The sequence below is a fragment of the Odocoileus virginianus genome, chromosome 20, assembly GCF_023699985.2.
Source record: "Odocoileus virginianus isolate 20LAN1187 ecotype Illinois chromosome 20, Ovbor_1.2, whole genome shotgun sequence".
Classification (NCBI taxonomy): Eukaryota; Metazoa; Chordata; class Mammalia; order Artiodactyla; family Cervidae; genus Odocoileus; species Odocoileus virginianus.
Genome location: NC_069693.1, coordinates 36,345,622 through 36,367,071, shown reverse-complemented (window position 1 = coordinate 36,367,071; position 21,450 = coordinate 36,345,622). Strand labels below are relative to the sequence as shown.

The window sequence follows — 21,450 nt, the reverse complement described above, 5'->3', positions numbered from 1 at the left end:
TACGGATCACGTATTGCTGAAGCAATTTTGAGCATTACTTTACTATCTGAGCAACTTATCTCTTTTTTACCTGTGCTGTTTGCATGTGGCACTTTCTTTAAGACAACCGTTACCATGCAGCACAGCTCTTAGAGGCTCACACATCTTTCCTCCTGGGAAGTAAAGAAGGGGCAGACTCATGTGGGAGCTCCATGAAGTCTTGTAGGTGAAGGAATGGGTGCCTGGAACTGGGAGGTTGTAAGGAGCATCTGACTCCAGGGGTCCATCTACTAAGAGGAGCTTTGGGCCCACTCACCCCATTTCCTTCCTGGAATTTGGCACATGCATGAGTGAAGCCTGGAGTCTCCCATGTGGATTCTCTGGGGACAGGAACCAGGTCTCCAGAAGGCAGTTACTGAGCTTTTCCTGAATGCACTGGGGCCAGGACCTCTTACCCTGAGATGCTGGGGGGTGGGCCGGGAGAGGGGTGGTCACCTCCCTGGAAAGACCTTTGGGCTGGGGCAGGGTTGTCCCAGGGGAGTCGTGTCCTAGGACGTGTCCCCTTCACAGAGACCCCTCAGCTCTTCCCCCCACGGCCCGTGTCTGCTCCCAGTGACACTGTAACTACACATGCTCGCCCCACTTCCTCTCCCCCGGCCTCTCCTCCACCACGTGAGCCAGGGTTTCACCCCGACCATAGGAAATGCTCATCAATAGATGAAGGATGGCTGTGTAGAGCCCTGTAGCAAAGCAGGACAGCAGGAAAGTGAAGACCCCGTGTCAGGGCTGTGGAAGCCCAGTCTTTCCCAGAAAAGAAATCTGGGGCTCACCTGGACCCCCAGCCCCATCTCTGGTTCTCAGGGCCCTGCCGGGACATCTCTGCTCCCAACCCCACCCTGATCTCTCACTCACAGCACAGGGGACGAGCACAGCCGCGGGAACTGGGGCCACTTGGACCAGGTGGCCGCGCTGCGCTGGGTCCAGGAGAACATTGCCAACTTTGGAGGGGATCCAGGCTCTGTGACCATCTTTGGAGAATCGTCAGGAGGGGAAAGTGTCTCCGTTCTTGTAAGTCTTCCTGGCCCTGATGTGGCTGCTGATGGGACCCCTTGCAGACCGGCCCATCTAGTCCTGGGACCTTTACTTCCAAGACTTGGATTCAAGGCTGACCCAACTCTGTGCAACATCCGATGGTGGAGAATTAACGGCCAGACTTCCCTGAGCCCCCGGGAAGCTCAGGCCTCAGCTCAGCCTCCAGGGCCATAGCTGCAGCCACAGCTGTGACAGATACACTCTTCCTGTCCTCTGTTGGTTGAGTTGTTCCTCTCCTTCTTCATCATTTTAACGTTAGGGCTCACCTCACTTCTCTTGAGATTAGGGCTGTGTGTAAATGATTAATCAGAGGAGCCGACCATGAGGTTGGTCTGAGTGTCCTTGTCTGACATGAAGCCAGGCCTGCAGTTCAGGGAGACGTGAGCACTAAGAACAGGCTGGGGGCCCCCTCTGAGGGCATCTGGTGGCTTGTCCATGCCCAGCAGGGAGGGCAGCAGTCTCTGGGGCTGAGGGCTGGAGCCGGGCTGGGGGGAAGGAGAAGAGGAGGAGGGATGGGGATGGGACAGGGGACAACGGACACAGAGGGGACCTGGGAGTGTGGTGTGGGGAGTGGGAATGAGGGAGACGCCAAGGGGGGCAAGGATGGAAAGTCAGATTAGAAGGTGCTGCGCCCTGTGAGAAACACTCCTACTGCCTCACATTTGAGCAGAGGCTCACATTTGAGCAGAGGGTTAACGCTATTACAACCTGTCTCTCTCTCTCTTTTTTTTTTTTTTTGGCTTCTTTTCATGTGGGATCTTAGTTCCCCAATCAGGGATCCAACTTGAGCCCCCTGCATTGGGAGCTTGGAGTCTTAACCACTGGATAACCAGGGAAGTCCCTGTCACTACATTTTATGAACCTATGTTGGTTTCACAGTTCAACATTCAGAGGAAATGTTTTTCTTTTATGAAGTGGAAAACAGGAAAGCTACAGAATATCTCATAGAAGAAAAAGTCATTCAGAATTCCATTATCCATGGATACTCATGTTGAGCTGTATTTTTCTAATTCTTTTCCATAATTCACCCTGTGTATCTGACTATCCATCCATCAATCTAGCTAGAACTTTTATAATCCCTTTTTAAAATCCTTGGCTGTGCTGGGCCTTCATCGCTGCACCCTCTCTGTTTGAGTGTGGGGGCGTCTCAGTGCCTTGCCTTGCTGCGGAGCTCAGTTCTAGTTGCAAGGGCTTCAGAAGCTGTGGCCTACGGGCTTAGATGCTTCATGGCATGTGGATCCTCCCAGGTTAGCGAATGAACCTGTGTCCCCTGCATTAGAAGGTGGATTCTTAACCACTGGACCACAAGGGAAGCCCTAGCTAGAAATTTTTAAACACAAACTTTCCCTAGCATTATAAACAACATAAATATTTTTCTGAGCATTAAACACTCTTTCATATTTTTTGTATGTATAGTCAAGAAATTTCATTGTAAGAAAGAAAAATAGGTTATTTATACCATCTCATAAATTTGAGATTTATCTAATCTCATAATATTGAAACCTTGGGTTATTTCCAATTTTTACTATTATAAACAGCCTGAACATTATTAAAAATTGGTATATACCTCCATGCTCATTTTCCTTAGGATAAATTCTGAGTAATGGAAACGGAAAGTCAGACTGTGCCTTTATTTATTTATTTTATATTTCCCCAGCCATTTAAAACTTTTGATTCACCTTTGTTTTTTTAATTAATTCTTACTTGAGTATACTTGCCATAAGAACTGTGCCTCCGCAGTGTTGCTAGGAATTGCTGAGCTGCCCTTCAGATACTGTTGATAGCTATAGTCAGTGGATGCCACACACCGCCTGTTCTGGCCCTCACTCTGCTCCTGCCTCCATCCAGCTGAGGTTTTCTATAGAAGCCCGGCCCATGGCCTCCACGGGAGCAATCCAGGACAGGGCTGTGGATGGGTCTGTCTCTTCAAGAACAACCTTCGTCCCTCCCGTGAGCATAAACTCCCTTTCTCAACACGGTCCTTCCAGGTGTTATCTCCCCTGGCCAAAAATCTCTTCCACCGAGCCATCTCTGAGAGTGGCGTGGCCCTCACTTCTGCCCTGGTCAAGAAGGACTCGAAGGCTGCAGCTGAGGTAGGTCTCACACTGGTCTGTCCCCACACCTTTTGCTCTGCTCTCCTAGAGTTGTCAGGGCCGTTTCTTAGGGTTCATTCTGGCTGACATCCTCAGAAAATCATAGAAAGGAGAAGTGGCTGAACAGGAAGGGTGAGGACACACGTCACCCCCCCTCCCAGTTCTACCACTGAGCAGACTGGGGCAGAGAGCTGAAGTACAAGAGCCTCGCCAAGGTCAGAGAGTGATGAGGGCAGAGCTGGACTCTGGCTCATGAGTCTGGTCTGCCAGCCCTGTGCACTTTCCAATGAACATGGTTCCCGAAGTGTGCCAGGTGGGGCGCTGGGCTCAATGGGTGTCGTTGTGAGTTGTCTCGCACGAGGTCTGAAATCAAGTAGACTCATATACACTCTGTGGGCCTGGAGTGGCTTTTCCCTGGGGATCTTGTGACTAGGCAGGGTACCTGAGAATTCTTCATGGCTTCATTGATTCATGCAACAGATTATTTGGGGATAACCTGATACCTAAATTCTATTCTCAAGGAATAGAGAGATTAATGATTACATAATTTTACCACTTATAAAATGTCAATTGTACCTAGAGCAATAAAGGAAGGTATCCGAGGTCATAACAGAATCCAAAAGGAGCACTTCGTCCAAGGCATGGGGGAGGTTGTTAAGAGAGGCTTCCTGAAAAAAGAAAGAAAGGATCAATGAGTTGAGATGAGAAGGGTAAACAGTAAATCACTTGGCAAGCAAGGAATATCCAGGAAACAGGAACAGGCTGTGCAAATGTCCTATGGCTGGGGCCAATATCTCGAGAGAGTGAGGAAGGCTGATTGGGCAGAGCAGAAATTTCAGAGGCAATCTGGAGAGAGCTGAGGATGGGACCATGGCAGAGCCATACTACATGGGACATGGTGAGGACGGTGTCTTTATTTGGTGAGTGTTAGGAAGACAAGGAAGGGTAAGCACCACAGAGGCTCTGCTGAGGAGTGTGGCTTGGAGTCAGTGATACAGAGCGTTTTGATCGGGCTGCCAGAGCTGATTTGGAGAGCGTGGGGGCAGCACAGACTGAAGGGATTGGTAAGTAGAAAAAGGATAAAAGGGGCTCCATGAATTTTTAGAATTTTTGAGAATGTTTTCAGAATTTTAGGATATTAACAGCAGATGCCCATTAATCAGGCTTACATCCACAAAGGGGGAGCTTACTTAAAGGAAAGGAAGGTCTCAGATGTGGGATTGAATTTCACGATCAAACAGGACAAGAAATCACAGAATGGAGAATCTGAGACTCTCATTTTACATTCTCGCTCTTCCTCTCTCCTCTACTTCTTCCTGTGCCTTTCTGTTTTTCCACCACATACATACTGAGCCCTGAGGTCTGTCAGACACTGGACCAGGCTCCAGGCAGCCCGTGCGCACTCTCCAGGATCCCGTCATTGTGGTGCCTGACTTCTCTTCTTCTGCATCTTCCCCTCTGGCTACACTTTGCAACGGGCTGGCCTGAGGCCAAATGGCTATTAATTGGATGAGTCCAGATTTGAAATTAGGAAGTGGGATTCTGGATTCCAGGCTCTTAAGCTCCTCCTCCATGCTGCCTCTCTTTAGAAGTTCAGCTTTGAGAGCATTCTGTCCACTTTAACAGAGATAAAGCAGCAGAGGCTGAGGAGTCTACCTGGCATGCCTGGGACCCAGGACCTACTGGTCTGGGGTGTTTACTGCTACCACGGACTGCCTATAGAAATGGAGGTTGGGACAGAACACTTCGGTATTGATGGAGGGAAGAGGCATGGGTCTTGAATTCTGCTGTCACCTGTGATCTCTACAGCGAATTGCTGTGTTTGCTGGGTGCAAAACCATCACCTCGGCTGTCCTTGTTCACTGCCTGCGCCAGAAGACAGAGGATGAGCTCTTGGAGATAACACAAAAGATGGTAAGTGCACCCACTCTCTTGGACAAGCAAGCCCCCCACCCTGGAAACATGGCCCCGGACTTCCTCATCTCAGCTCTCCCTTTGCCCTGGACAAACTGCCTGAGACAGTTTTTCACCTCCCAGGAGCAGTGTCAGCCTCTGGATCTGAATGGGGAATTTCCTTCTGTCTTTTTTTATTATGAGTATCTCAGATGTTAGCAACGACAATAAATAACAAGATGAACAACTGAACAATGACCCCTCATATTTATCAAAACTTACCTTTTCCAGTCTTGTTTTCTTCTATATATTTAAGAAATTAAACATTACATATGCTCAGAGATAGCTATCAACTTGAATTTAGGAATGGGGTTATGTAGAACAAATACTTTCAGAAAGCTTACCACACCTTGTCTACAAACCACCTCAGTTATGACCCAGTGGTAGCCCAGTTTTCTAGATTTTCTGAATGTCTGCGTCAATCATGATTCTGTCATAACTGTTTACCTACCCATTCATCCATCCACCTGTTCATCCATCCATCATCGATCATCATCTTATTATACATCTGTCCATCTATCGATGAATTCAATTCATCAGTATCTCTTCATCAGTCTAATATCAATTCATCTGTAACATTCATTCATCTGATACCAATCACCTCTTTATCTAGATTTTATCACCCATCTCTGTAAAATCAGTGAATCATCCATCAGCTAATCTGCTGGGTGTAATCCATCTGCCCAGTTGTCCCCCCAGCTCATCCATACTCCACATAGTGATCAGTTTCATCAACCCATGCATCCATTTATCCATCCACCCAGCCACCCATCCATCTATCCATCTCTGCTAGGTGTATTGGGGGAGGTAACAGAGTGGTTGATGCAGACATCATTGGATATAGTCCCTGTTTGCAAGGAACTATTCACAGGGAGAGACACACATAGATTTATGTGGATGGAGGGTGCTGGGAGTAGACAGAGGAAGCATGCGTTATAGTACGCAGGGCTGCTTCACAGCGAAGGTGACACTTCAGGATTGGCGGCCGTGATGGTGAGTCATCACAGGAAGTTACAGCAGGGAAGATATCCAGAGAACACCACAGTTAGAGGCAACGGGAACTGTTGGAGTAGCCTGAGCACCTGGACTCCCTGTCCCGACCCTGGAATCCTGAGGCTACTCCTGGGCTCCCCGGGGCCAACCTCCAGCACTGGACTCTGCTCTATTTCCATGGGCTCAGTCCAAAGTAGCCTTGAGTCTTGGTTTCTCAGGCTCAAATAAGGTGACCACTGTGCTCAAAGATAAACACACAACTGTCTTCTGGTTGTGTACATTTCTTTCTGAAACTCCATGTGGCACAAGAGATCCACCTTATAAGGGGGAGATTGGGTGACTTTGGGAAAACCCAGAGAACCTAAGAGTCCATATTATTCTTCTGAGATCATCTGAGATCATGTAGAAGTGTTTCCAGGATCATCTTCTCTCCCCATTGCACACACACACACACACACGCACACACACACACACACACACGCACACACACACACACACACACACACAACACACACACACACCCCTGGATTGTGGGCCTACAACACATAATGGAGGGATCCTTACTGGAATTTCCCCTTACAGGGTCAGGCTTTTTAGCATCAGCATCACAGGAGAACTAGTACAGTCTTGGTAAGCTCACAACAGAGAGAATTGTGGGGTGGGATGAATTTCAGACAGTTTGTATGTCAGGATTTTCTAATGCAAGATAAGAAAACTCATCTCAACGTGCCTTGAGAAGAGAAAGGAATATGTTGTAACAAATCTGCAGGTAATTCACTGACAGTCTAGGAGTTGACACCTTCAGGCCTGGCTGGATCCAGATGCACATATGATTTTACAAAGAATCTGTCTCTGTATCTCAGCTTTTACCTTTCTGTGTTGGTTTCACTCTCAGACAGATTTGTCCCCGGGGAGGTTAAAGACAGCAACAGTACTCTAGTCTTACATACTATCTGCTTAGAAACCCTATTTCCCAATGACTGCAGCAAAAATTTGGGTAAACTCTAGTGAACTGACATGGGCACATGTCCACCGCTGAAGTAGTCCCTGTATCCAGGGATTTGGTGCCCCTGAGGTCACATACAGATGCCAGAAATCATGGAGTGAGAGTGGGGAAGCGGGGGTCGCCCAAGGGAAAATCTGGGTGTTGTTTCCAGGAGGAACAAGAAGGGGAAACGGGTGGAGGGCAGGGCAGGCAGCAGCAACAGTCCTCCGGGAGCTCCCCTCCCCCACCCCACCCCTGCACCTGTGCTGGCACCCAGGCGAGGGCGTCCTGCCCGCTTCCTTTCAGCCCAGCCAGGGCAGCACCAGGAGGGAGCACTTGGTACCTTTGGGCACAGCTCACAGAGCTCAGCTTTCCTCCCAGGAAGCCTCCTCACCACAACCTCTGTCTTTGTCTTCACAGAACTTTTTCACTCTTGTTTTATATGGAGACCCCAGAGAGGTAAGGACTTTTGGTTTCTTAATTGCACATTTTAAGTCTTGACACCTTAAACTTCAGCTAATGATTAGGAAAGAATGAACTAATTCTTTGTGTGTACTCTTTATATTGCTGATACCCAGAGAGGGGCTGTGACCTGCCGGGTCTCACAGTTAGGGCGACCATATAATGGGGCCAGAACCTGTTCCCCGATCCCCAGGCCAGCATTCTCCATCATCAACTCTGTGTGCTTGTCCCCAGCCAGCCCCTAGTCTTGTATACATCCCTAAAACCGCGCTGTTGGGAGAAGGTGGAGGAGAAACCTCCACCTCCTTTACAGAGCTGTGGGGAGAAGAGTCATGAATGTCAGTCCTCAGGACACCACTTCCCTCCCAGCCTTGCAGGAAACTCCAAGAGAAGCCTCCCCGGGCTGAAAAACATTGAGACCTTGTTGACTGGTGTTTTATTATCAATGAATATTGCATATAACTAACTATCTGGAAGAAATGTTTATTATGTAAGGTATCTTTATAAACAGAAACATTTACAGAACAAGGTTGAAATAATGTGACCAGAGGCTCTCAGGGAGCTGATCCCTTATTTCGCCAGGGCAGCGACTCAGCATTCATTAAATCAGAGTCACAGTGACTTTATAGAACCTAACTATCACGAATAATGAGAACATTACCAAGTTAAATGGGGGTCCTGCTGCTGGCCAGTGACGACCTTTATTCAGAATGGTCACAATCTGGGGTGATGGTGGACTCAGTTTCCTCCCCAAAACCAGCAAGTTTGTGTTTGGCCATGAAAGTTTTTGAAGAGCAGCAGGGAAGTCATCTCAGTTCACCCCTGAGTTGAGGGGTTGAGCGTGGTCACCATCCCTGTTTGCCTGCAGGCTCGTGTGCAGGTTGTAGACTCCTCCTGATCTTCCTCTAGGTGTTATCTTCTTCTTACATTTGGGAGACTCCAGATGGGTCAGCTAGGGAAGAGATCTGATCATCTGTGAATTTCTTATTCTTCATTTCTGCTTCTTTGATCTATGGGGAAAACCAACAAGCTGGGCAGGGCATTGGGTGATTAAAAGATCTGAAAGGTGTGCTTGGGCTGAAGATGAGTAGAGCATTGGGGGGCGTGGCTCAAAAGTTAGCTATCTTACAGCTTTGCTAAAGTGACAAAAAAAGGGTAGGCTCCTTGTGAGGCTGGTTTCCTGTAAGAGGTGCTTACAAGAACTGACTGTAGATGGAGAGATGCTTAGAGATACAATAATGTATGCTTTTCAAATTAAATACACTTTGTATTGTATATTTTTATACAAATTTGAGTGAAGATTTGCCCCCATCACCTGACTACTGCTTTCTCCTGGTCAGAGTTCTGCCCTCTGGGGTCCACAGACTTAGCCCTGAGCGTGTGACCACCAGCCATGAGCACATGCTGGTTGTCAGCCCCGGCAAGTGGAGACGGGGATGCAGGTGTGACCTGGAAGGGGAAGCACAGACAATGCTCTGCCCTGTTCCCCAGAACTATGCTTTCCTGCCCACCGTGGTTGACGGAGTGCTGCTGCCAAAGATGCCAGAAGAGATGCTGGCTGAAAAGAACTTCAACACCGTTCCGTACATCGTTGGAATCAACCAGCAAGAGTTTGGCTGGATTCTGCCATTGGTGAGAAAGTGCAGGCCTCATAGATTTGTCTCCCCTGCCCATCATATCACCCCTCCCGTCTGTGGTCACATCACCCCTCATATCTCTGGTCATAGGACCCTTCCTTCTACAGACCCCTCTCTGGGACCAGGGCAGCTGTCCCCTTCATACAGAAGTTGACATTTCCATGGAAACCATCTCTGATGGTCCACACTGTCATCTGGGAGATGTAGCCCTGGAGACCCATGTCCCCACACACTCTCTGATTGTCCTCCCATCCATGAATCCTGAAATGCTGGTTCCGGGAGGGCTGGTAGAGATCATCATTGGGCAGATGAAAAACCCAAGGCTTGGAACGGGCGAGGGGCTCGGGAGTTCTGGAGAGTGAGGTCTGGGACCTGCAGCCTCTGCCCTCGGGCTTTGTGCTTTCATGCTTTCTCCACAAGTCTGCCCCACTCCTGCACCCATGCCCTCAGTCATCTCACCGGGAAGAGTCAAAGGAGTCTGCGTCGTCCTGGATTAGAATTGACTTCAAGAGTTAGGAAGTGCTTTCCCTTCGGCCGAAGATAAACAAAGCCGGACACTAGGTGACATGCTAACAGATTTGATTCAGTTATACCCCTGCCCTCGGCAAAAGATCCATCATGAATGGAGCCCAGACCCTGAAATGAATACCTGGATTTGTTAGCGGGCATTTATCTGGAGAAGAAACAAACTTCTGTCTTTATGACAGGAGGCAGTGGTGTCAGTAGAATCAAGACCCCCCACTGAAGTTAGGCTTTATCATCTCCCAGGGACTGGAGGAGAGACCAAGAATTATCCCCTGGATGTTTGTTGTTCATAGAGATGGCTCTCAGATCCTTGAGGAAACCTTTTGGGGTGGAAGAGTTACATCTAAAGGGGCAAAGGAAAGATTTATAATTGCTAGGTTTCTAAAGTAACTGTTGTAAGAGGAGTTTCGTGGACCTACCTGCCCATTACCAGGTTTGGCTGAAACAAGCTGTAAAGTCTCCTGGCAGCCCAGAGCTCTTTAAAGGGGCCTGCGGTCATCCTGGGAACATGGCCTTGGGCATTCTACAGCTGTCCTGGAGTCTGGTCAAGTCTCTTAGGACAGAGTTTTAAAGAAGTTGTTATGTGCAGAGTTCGGTGGTTCTTCAGCCCGTTTTCAGAGGTTTTACTGAAGGACCAAAGTCATAATGGCAGGATTTGGGGCTTTCTTAGTCATCTGACATGGCAGGGTATTTATGGGGCTGTGTCCTCTGCCCCAGAGCCTTCGACTTCAACACTAGGCTGCCTAAAACCTTCCCTTTCTGTCTTGATGACCACTGTGGGGACTCTAAGCCTAAATGTGGGTGTGTGTGTATGTATATATATATATATGCTTCCCTGGTGTCTCGGTGGTAAAGAATCTGTCTGCCAAGCATGAGATGTGGGCTCAATCCCTGGGTCAGAAGGATTCCCCTGGAGTAGGAAATGGCTACCCACTCCAGTATTCTGGAGAATCACATGGACAGAGGAGACTGGAAGGTCCATGGGGTCACGAATAGTCAGACACAGTTTAGAGACTGAGCGTGCACACGTGTGTGTGTGTGTGACACACAAAGACTGGGACAGCTTCTGTTAACAATTCCATTATTCTCGTTGCACTCCTTGATCTCTGGATGTGAAAGTCCATTCGATTCATTGATTTTACCCAACTCATCAAAGACCCAAGCCCATCAAGACATGACAAAGTGACCTCAGCCCGCATTAGTTTGCTCTCTTGGTCACTTTGGTGTTTCCTGCCATGACCTGATGCTTTCACGATTGCTTAACATTTGTTTTAACAGTTCATGAAATATCCGCTCTCTGAAGACAAGCTGGACCAGGAGACGGCCACATCACTCGTGTGGCGGTCCTACCCCATCCTGGTAAGAGGCCAGGAATCACAGGAACTCAGGGGTGTGAAGTTACAGCATGGCTTCTAAAGTGAAAGTGAGGAAGTTGTTCACCTTTTCAGTGATTGCTTATTGCAATAGAGTTTTTTGGGTGGCAAAGGACTGATTAAAAGTGGTTCTCTCATGCCATTTTAGTGAGATGACCTAAGTTTATTTTGTGATTGTCAGAGGGCTTTACAAAAAATAACCTCAATTAGATTTTGCTTATGTGCATGAAAAGCTACCGTTTTGTTTCCATAACTTAAATGGTTTTGTCTGCACAGACAATTCATAAGTCTGGTTTCCATCTTGTATTTAATTTTAACAGTGGTCACTTTCACTTGACCTATTTCAGAGCATTCCTGAGGAACTGGCTCCAGTGGCCACTGACAAGTATTTAGGAGGGACACATGACCCTGTCAAAAAGAAAGGCCTGTTCCTGGACTTGATAGGAGATGGAATGTTTGGCGTCCCATCTGTGAACGTGGCCCGTCGCCACAGAGGTGAGCCCGCACGTTGAACAGGAGGGGGTCACCGCCATGCCACCATCACTGACCCCTGCCCGGACCTCAGCACAAACACATAGGTGGAAACTGCTGAGGGTCATCCTTCCAAAACTGATTGCATCTGGGGCCCTGTCCTACTCTGGTTTCCATCAGAAGCAGGCTCTGTGAAAAGGACCCAAATGCAGGTAGTGTATTTGGGGGTGATCCCAGAGAACACTGGTAGAGGAGTGGGAAAGGGACACGGATGGAGAAGGAAGTCAGTCTACACGGTGCTGTCAGGCAAGTGTCCACCACGGACAGCTGGCGCTGGGGAGCTCTGGGAAACCAGCAGAAGACGGAGCTCTGGCTATCAAAGACCTCCGGCAGAAAGCTGCAGACACGGGAGGTAGAACTCAGGCCAGTGTGCCCGGAAGCAGAGAATGTGGGGAAGCACCGACAGCCTCTGCCCAGGGGCCCCTCACCTGAATCACAGTAGTCTGTGCGGCCACAGGGTGCATATTGGAGGTTTTGTCATAGAAGTCTCCAGGGTCAGAGCTAGCTACAATCTAGTTTGTCAGCCAGGGGAGCTGGGAGTAGCATGAGCCCAAGCGTAGGCTCAGGAGTGTTGTCTGGTGGACTTCGGTGATGGTCTGTGCTTCAGACTCTGTGCCTCCAAGGCAGAGGGTAGTGGTTCGAGCCTTGATCAGGGAACTAACAGCCTGCATGCTGTGCCATGCAGTCAAAAAAAAGGAGTGTTTTCTGGGACCAAGAAAGTGCAAAGGACTGAGCACTGGAAGCGTAGGAGCAGGTGGTCTGGTAAATGTCAATGTCTGTGGCCAACTTACGTTTATCCCAGTGGTGCTGTGTCTACCACAGGACCGTCCAACGTTGATCCGAGGCCGTGTGTGGGGTGTGAGGTCAGGGATGGATGAGCCCACCTGGAGAAGAGGTGTTCCTTTTGGGTGCCTTCTGAGTTCCTCTCAGCGCCCTTCCTTTGCTGGAGCCCTCATTCACCTAGTCCGCAAGCCAGGAGATGGTGCTTTGATCCAGACCTCTCTGCCTAACCGTGCTAGGAGGGTTTTTAATTAGAGACTTTATAAGCAAGTAAAGTGTAGCTAGAGCTGATATATTCTGTCCCCAAGCATTCAGTAATGTGGAGGTGCTAGCTACCACTTCCTCCTTTCGGGCTGCCCGGAGTCAAATCTTTCATGTACTTGGTCTTGCCTCTTGCTGTGTGTCTGATTTCTAGGATCACCCTCTGCATCCGTGCCACTCCCAGCCATGCTAGGCTTGAGTTTTCTTTTATCTGACTTCTCATGACTTTGTGTTTTTTCCCGTTTTTTACACTTTTTATTTTATATTGGAGTGTACCCCGTTACACATCCTGTGATCCTTTCAGATGGACAGCAGAGAGACTCAGTCATATATGTACATGACATCTCACGACTTTGAATTCAGGGTCTTATTGCCAGCACTTCTTGGAGTTTATCAATGCTATGTTTTCATTGTTGTAGTTCTCTCAATCTCTTTTTGATTAAAAAACATTTTACTCTAAAAAAAATCATTTTCTGAAGCTGAAATTAATCTTACCATTGTAGAAAGTTTTGAAAATAGGGGAACATATACAGAAGCAACTATGAATCACTCATAATTCCTTCACCTAAAGTATGAGCTATAAAGTTTTGACATATTCTCTTTTATTAATCTTTCCATGTCTTAGGTATAATGTTAAAATTATTATATTGTCCACAGAACACTATATTGCAGTCACTTCCTCATTGTCAGTACTGTTTCATGAAAAATCTCAATTATTTCATGGCATGATGGGTTAAATTTACTTTAGTGTCCCTGTCCCAGTGGATATTTAGTCAGGCTGCTCATTTTGATGCTAGACACAGCATCGTACTCAGCTTCATGTACGTATATCTTTAGCCAAGTCTCAAATCATTTTCCTGGGGTTGGATTAAGAAGTGAAACCATCAAGCTGGGCTGTTGGAGCGTTTTAATGTTCTTGATACCTTTGGTGAAATTGCTTTCCAGTGTGTGAGAGTGCAAATTTCTTAATTATCTCACTTGGGATAGTCAGATGAAAAGAATAAAAATAATGCTGCCAATTTTATTATTATTTTTCTTTTTTGCTTGCTCTAATTTGTTTTTTTTTTCATTTATTTTTATTCATTGGAGGCTAATTATTTTACAGTATTGTAGTGGTTTTTGCCATACATTGACATGAATCAGCCATAGATTTACATGTGTTCCCCATCCCAATCCCCCCTCCCGCCTCCCTCTCCATCCCATCCCTCTGGGTCTTCCCAGTGCACCAGCCCTGAGCACCTGTCTTATGCATCCAACCTTGACTGATGATCTGTTTCACCCTTGATAGCATACTTCTTTCAATTCTGTTCTCTCTGAATATCCCACCCTGACCTTCTTCCACAGTCTAAAAGTCTCTTCTGTACATCTGTGTCTCTTTCTCTGTTTTTCATATAGGGTTATCATTATCATCTTTTAAAATTCTATATATATGCATTAGTATACTGTATTGGTCTCTATCTTTCTGGCTTACTTCACTCTGTATAATGGGCTCCAGTTTCACCCATCTCATTAGAACTGATTCAAATGAATTCTTTTTAATGGCTGAGTAATATTCCATAGTGTATATGTACCACAACTTTCTTATCCATTCGTCTGCTAATGGGCATCTAGGTTGCTTCCATGTCCTGGCTATTATAAACACTGCTGCGATGAACATTGGGGTGCATGTGTCTCTTTCAGATCTGGTTTCCTCAGTGTGTATGCCCAGAAGTGGAATTGCTGGGTCATATGGCAGTTTTATTTCTAGTATTTTAAGGAATCTCCACACTGTTCTCCATAGTGGCTGTACTACTTTACATTCCCAACAGTGTAAGAGGGTTCCCTTTTCTCCACACCCTCTCCAGCGTTTATTGCTTGTAGGCTTTTGGATAGCAGCCATTCTGACTGGCGTGTAATGGCACCTCATTGAGGTTTTGATTTGCATTTCTCTGATAATGAGTGATGTTGAGCATCTTTTCATGTGTTTGTTAGCCACCTGTATGTCTTCTATGGAGTAATGTCTGTTTAGATCTTTGGCCCATTTTTTGATTGGGTCATTTATTTTTCTGGAATTGAGCTGCAGGAGTTGCTTGTATATTTTTGAGATTAATCCTTTGCCTGTTTCTTCATTTGCTATTATTTTCTCCCATTCTGAAGGCTGTCTTTTCACCTTGCTTATAGTTTCCTTTGTTGTGCAAAAGCTTTTAAGTTTCATTAGGCCCCATTTGTTTATTTTTGCTTTTATTTCCAATATTCTGGGAGGTGGGTCATAGAGGATCCTGCTGTGATCTATGTCAGAGAGTGTTTTGCCTATGTTCTCCTCTAGCAGTTTTATAGTTTCTGGTCTTACATTTAGATCTTTAATCCATTTTGAGTTTATTTTTGTGTATGGTGTTAGAAAGTGTTCTAGTTTCATTCTTTTACAAGTGGTTGACCAGTTTTCCCAGCACCACTTGTTAAAGAGGTTGTCTTTGTTCCATTGTATATTCTTGCCTCCTTTGTCGAAGATAAGGTGTCCATAGGTATGTGGATTTATCTCTGGGCTTTCTATTTTGTTCCATTGATCTATATTTCTGTCTTTGTGCCAGTACCATACTGTCTTGATGACTGTGGCTTTGTAGTAGAGCCTGAAGTCAGGCAGGTTGATTCCTCCAATTCCATTCTTCTCAAGATTGCTTTGGCTATTTGAGGTTTTTTGTATTTCCATACAAATTGTGAAATTATTTGTTCTAGTTCTGTGAAGAATACCGTTGGTCGCTTGATAGGGAGTGCATTGAATCTATAGATTGCTTTGGGTAGTATACTCATTTTGACAATATTGATTCTTCCAATCCATAAACACGGTATATTTCTTCATCTCTTTGTGTCCTCTTTGATTTCTCTCATCAGTGTTTTATAGTTTCCTATGTATAGGTCTTTTGTTTCTTTAGGTAGATATGTTCCTAAGTATTTTATTCTTTTTATTGCAGTGGTGAATGGTATTGTTTCCTTAATTTCACTTTCCATTTTCTCATTGTTAGTGTATAGGAATGCAAGGGATTTCTGTGTGTTAATTTTATATCCTGCAACTTTACTATATTCGTTGATTAGCTCTAGTAATTTTCTGGTAGAGTCTTTAGGGTTTTCTATGTAGAGGATCATGTCATCTGCAAACAGTGAGAGTTTTACTTCTTCTTTTCCTGTCCGGATTCCTTTTATTTATTTTTCTGCTCTGATTGCTGTGGCCACAACTTCCAAAACTATGTTGAATAGTAGTGGTGAGAGTGGGCACCCTTGTCTTGTTCCTGATTTTAGGGGAAATGCTTTCAATTTTTCACCATTGAGGATATGTTTGCTGTAGGTTTGTCATATATAGCTTTTATTATGTTGAGGTATGTTCCTTCTATTCCTGCTTTCTGGAGAGTTTTTATGATAAATGAATGATGAATTTTGTCAAAGGCTTTTTCTGCATCTATTGAGATAATCATATGCTTTTTATCTTTCAATTTGTTAATGTGGTGTATTACATTGTTTGAATTGCAGATATTAAAGAATCCGTGCATTCCTGGGATAAAGCCCACCTGGTCATGATGTATGATCTTTTTAATATGTTGTTGGATTCTGTTTGCCAGAATTTTGTTAAGGATTTTTGCATCTATGTTCATCAGTGATATTGGCCTGTAGTTTTCCTTTCTTGTGGCATCTTTGTCTGGTTTTGGAATTAGGGTGATGGTGGCCTCATAGAATGAGTTTGGAAGTTCACCTTCTTCTGCAATTTTCTGCAAGAGTTTGAGTAAGATAGGTGTGAGCTCTTCTCTGAGTTTTTGGTAGAATTCAGCTGTGAAGCCATCAGGTCCTGGGCTTTTGTTTGCTGGAAGATTTCTGATTGCGGTTTGGATTTCCGTGCTTGTGATGGGTCTGTTAAGATCTTCTATTTCTTTCTTGTTCAGTTTTGGAAAGTTGTACTTTTCTAGGAATTTGTCCATTGCTTCCAAGTTATCCATTTTATTGGCATAGAGCTACTGGTAGTAATCTCTTATGATCCTTTGTATTTCAGTATTGTCTGTTGTGATCTCTCCATTTTCATTTCTAACTTTGTTGATTTGGTTCTTCTCCCTTTGTTTCTTGAGGAGTCTGGCTAATGGTTTGTTAATTTTGTTTATCTTTTCAAAACACCAGCTTCTAGCTTAGTTGATTTTTGCTATGGTCTCTTTAGATTCTTTTGCATTTATTTCTGCCCTAATTTTTAAGATTTCTTTCCTTCTACTAACTGTGAGGTTCTTCATTTCTTCCTTCACTAGTTGCTTTAAGTGTAGAGCTAGGTTATTTATTTGACTTTTTTCTTGTTTCTTCAGGTAAGCCTGTAATGCTATGAACCTTCCCCTTAGCACTGCTTTTACAGTGTCCCATAGGTTTTGGGTTGTTGTGTTTTCATTTTCATTTGCTTCTATGCATATTTTGATTTCTTTTTTGATTTCTTCTATGATTTGTTGGTTATTTGCTGCCAATTTTATATAAGTCCTTCCTCACCAAAAAAAGAAGAACATCACTTTGTTTTAGTTTACATATTTTTTATTACTAGCTTTCTCCCACCTTCTACTTCTCTTGTAGCTCTTAAGTGTTATTATTGAAATCTCTATCTTACGTTTCTGTGAAGATTATGTTGTGATTGTGGGAATTTTTTAAAAAGTAAATCTCAATAGTTTAAGGGGAAACAGTAAAAAAGCAAAACAATAAGAGGAAGGGAAAGAAGATGATCATAATTGAGTTCTGTCACTCACACTAGGTCTTTCTTGTATGGCTGGGTGCTGAGTTTCTTTCTCTTTTTTGCCCACAATATATTGCGGCATACTGGATCCTGGGTCCCTGAGCAGGGATTGAACCTGCGCCCCCTGCAGTTGAAGTGCAGAGTCTTAACCACTTGACCTCCAGGGAAGTCCCCTGAGTTCTAACACTTGGGAGTGGCAGAAGCAAGAGTAAACACCCTGTCTCAACAATTCCTGCTCCACACGGAAGCACCTGTTTAGCACGTGGATTATCGAGCTGTGGAAGGATAGTTTCTTCCAAACAACACCTCTTGCTCAACCAAGAATGACATGATGGGGTAGAAAAGGGAGGCATCTAAATTATTCTACATCCTCCTGTCAGGGTGGTGAATATTCTTACACCATGGAGTGGACAAATGTTTAATAATATAAAGAAGTTATTATAGTCATTACAAAACTACATATCCAATAATACCCTTATTTTGTATACATAAGTACTAAAGTATTAGCAGAGGTTTGTCTGAGTGGTGTGATTATAAGTTACCATGTGTTCATTTTCCTTTATCTGTATTTTCAAACCGTGATAGTGTCACAAAGTGGGGAGAAGTTCTGCTATCTCCCCACCAGTCTGCCTTGGGGCCTGACCCTTCCCCATTAGAGTCACTGGCTGTGGCATAACGATCAATGCAAAGCACAGAGGTCCCCAGGTGGGGGGCCCAGGAGTTAGCCCTGAAGGAGAAAGATGGGCGTCTCTGCTGAAGCATCAGCAGAAAAAGTAACATCTTCTTGGGGCTTCATGAGGGGGTGGAGAGAGGGGAGTGCGGAGGGGAAGAGAGAGGCCAGGAGAGAGGGACTGTCCCCTTCCTCAGCCCCTTCTCCCTTCTGCCACTGCTGAACACTCCCTGGGCCATGCAGAAAGCAAGACACGTGAGAGGACAGACAAAAAGGAAATGCTGGATTGGGTTTTTCTGAGACACAGGGAGTCAATTGTCCTCTTTCTGCATAGGTTTGTGTTTCAATATCTGCACTTTCAGGCCAGCAACTTGAATTTCCTTGAGTTTGCTTCACTTTTAGCAGGTGAGAAAAACACTGGAAATGCTCAAAACTAGGCAGACTCGAAGACTCCTGTTGTACTGCAGGGACTCTCCACAGGAATGAAGAGTAGCCCGCTCTCAATGTAACGTGCGCTTCCCAGCTGGCACTAATGCTAAAGAGCCAAGAGACAGGAGAGATGCTGGCTCGATCCCTGGGTCCGGAAGATCCCCTGGAGAAGGGCATGGCACCCCACTCCAGTATTATTGCCTAGAGAATCCCATGGACAGAGAAGCCTGGCGAGCTATAGTCCATAGGGTGGCAAAAAGTCAGACAAGACTCAAAAGTCTTAGCACACACATATCAGTGAAATGTAGTAGTGTGTCTGTGTACATAAGCTGTATGTATCTAGACGTTCTGGTATGTGAATGTATTGGTAGGCAAAGACGTTTATATGTATTGACCCAGTGCCTCTATAATGAGAGTTAGTTTGAATCAGTTTCCTCAGAGTTTCAACATTTATTCATTCATTCAGTAAACACCTGGCTCAATCTAGTTCTACCTCCACCACTAACACACCCTTAAGTCATAGAATTTTCCCAAATTCTCTCTCTACTGTGCTAATAACCAGGGGCTTCCTGCAGAGACACACAGCGTCTGGCACACAGTTGCTCCTCACGGTGGGCAGCTGCTAATAATCTTGTTGTTGTTCACTCAGGACCCGGTGTGCCACCAATTTCCTGACTGCTCACGCCCTCTCGAGACCTCGATACCATGCAGGTGTGCATATGCTGAAACGAACTCTGTATGAATCCATGTCTTACAGATGCTGGAGCCCCAACCTACATGTATGAGTTTCGTTATCGCCCAAGCTTCTCATCAGAGCTGAAACCAGAGACAGTGATAGGAGACCACGGGGATGAGCTCTTCTCTGTCTTTGGTGCTCCGTTTCTGAAAGGTGATGGCCCTTTGATGACTAAGCTTGGAGTTAGAAAATCGGGGTTCAAGTTTTGATTTGGTGACCTTGGTGACAGTTCCTCCTTCTCTCCAGGTCTTACTTTCCCCAAAACAACGTTGAAGGATCAAGGGTCCCAACCTTTTTTTTGCACTAATGTACATGATGAAGAATGCATATCCTTGTGCCCTCACACATGGTCACTCTAAGAATCTAGAGTTGGGCATCAGCAAGATGGGAGGTGGGTCACCGGCAGGGCCCTGCTCAGGGCTAGAAGGCCACCACTCACTGCCCACTCATAACAGCATATGAGAATGGGAGTGAGAGCAAGGTTAGAACCACTGTTAACCTTGAACTAGGACTAATATGGCTATATATCTAACCATGCATCTAAAGCTCATATCTTTTAAAATTAAGTATATTTAAATTATAGTATTTTAAAGAATACCTCTCACAAATGTCCTGAAGGGCTTTAATGTCTTCACCATCAGCAGTTATAGACAACTTGTGTGTGACACACCCCAGGGCTGTGCCTCTGGACACTTCCTGACGGATGCCTATTTGGGGATCTTGCAGCTTGGTTATTTTTCAGATTCTGTGAAAATGTGTGTGGGTGAAGGAAACTGAGAAAAGACCCAAAGGAGAGCGTCCTGGGAGGTGGGGTTAGTCTAGCAGCAGCCCTGGAGTGTGTCCCTGAAACGTTGAAGGGGAAGGGCAGTCGGGTGGGCACAGAAGACAAGGCAATCAGCTTATGGATTGATTCCAGCCCTTCACTGAGCCCTGGCACCTCAGATGGTAGAGAATCCACCTGCAATGTGGAAGACCGGGGTTCGATCCCAAGGTTTGGAAGATCCCCTGGAGAAGGGAACGGCAACCCCCACCAGTATTCTTGCCTGGAAAATGCCATGGACAGAGGAGCCTGGTGTGGTACTGTCCATGGGGGTCACAAAGAATCCGAACGACTGAGCGACTTGCAATGGGTCCACTGTCAGTAGTGACAGTCAAGCTTAAAGTGTGCTTGAATAACCCAAGGTCTTTTTACAATGCAGGTTTTGACTTGGTAGGTCCGGAGTAAGGGCCCCATTTCTGAATTTTGAACAAGTTCTCAAGGGCTGCTGTTGCCCACAAACCACACTTTGAGTAGCAATGGCTTTGTCTCCTCCTCACAGATGGTGCATCCGAAGAGGAAATCAATCTCAGCAAGATGGTGATGAAATTCTGGGCCAACTTTGCTCGAAATGGGTGAGCTGCTAGCAGAGACAGAGCGTGTTTGGAAGGAACACGGGACAGGGTTGGGGGAGCTTCCAACATGTGGTGGTCAAACAGCCCACCATGTGACCTCTGACATGAGAGCTCCCTGTGATGGACTGGCTGCCCAAGACATGGTCAGTCTCCTGTCTCTGGAGGCATATGAGCCTTTGGCAGACCTGAAGCCACGGGATCGCTGACCATCTCAGAGGGTGGTTGGGACCACACTGTTGCTTAGGTGAATTTCTATTTGATTCTGTTTCAGGAACCCCAATGGGGAGGGGCTTCCTCATTGGCCGGTATATGATCATAAAGAAGGGTACCTTCAGATTGGCGTCAACACTCAGGTATCCAAGAAGCTGAAAGACAAGGAAGTGGCTTTCTGGAACGAGCTTCTGTCTGGAAGGCAGTTAAGAAGGCACCACAGTTAAAACACGCTGAGCTGTGAACGGGACGCTCGACTGGTCCCCGAGACAAGGCACTCCCTAGAAATGTCTATGTGTCAAAGAGGCATCTTATTATGAAATCTGAAGAATTATCCGATGGGAGTGGCAGAGTTCAGGGAGGGGTAGTTTCTGTTTCTGTGGCCTCAATTTGGAAATAAATGTTCTTTTGCAGACCAAGTCAATGTCTTTGTCTTGCGCTGGAATAAAGCCATCCTCCTTAGTGAGAGAAGGATGAAGACAGTGGGGCACCATTGGCAAGAAGGTGCTCTGGCCGTTCTGGCTCAACCTCTGGGCATGCAGAGTGGAGTAGGCTGGGCCCTGCGAGGTGCTTAGGGGGACGCTGCATCTGGTCCATGCCTCTGGGCCATCCGCAACTCCAAT

At 45.9% G+C, this 21,450-nt stretch overlaps 1 protein-coding gene across 1 annotated transcript in view; it reads left to right on the top strand.

Moving 5' to 3' along the window:
- LOC110143999 (liver carboxylesterase-like) overlaps positions 1–21,246 on the top strand; it is a 32,948-nt gene extending 11,702 nt beyond the window's left edge. The window contains 11 exon segments of the mRNA XM_070451291.1: positions 894–1,047; positions 3,060–3,164; positions 4,974–5,078; positions 7,516–7,554; positions 9,049–9,189; positions 10,998–11,078; positions 11,440–11,587; positions 19,247–19,378; positions 20,545–20,617; positions 20,889–21,022; positions 21,025–21,246. Coding sequence (XP_070307392.1) covers positions 894–1,047; positions 3,060–3,164; positions 4,974–5,078; positions 7,516–7,554; positions 9,049–9,189; positions 10,998–11,078; positions 11,440–11,587; positions 19,247–19,378; positions 20,545–20,617; positions 20,889–21,022; positions 21,025–21,071 — 1,159 coding nt within the window. The 3' untranslated portion in view covers positions 21,072–21,246.
- The last annotated feature ends 204 nt before the right edge of the window (positions 21,247–21,450 follow it).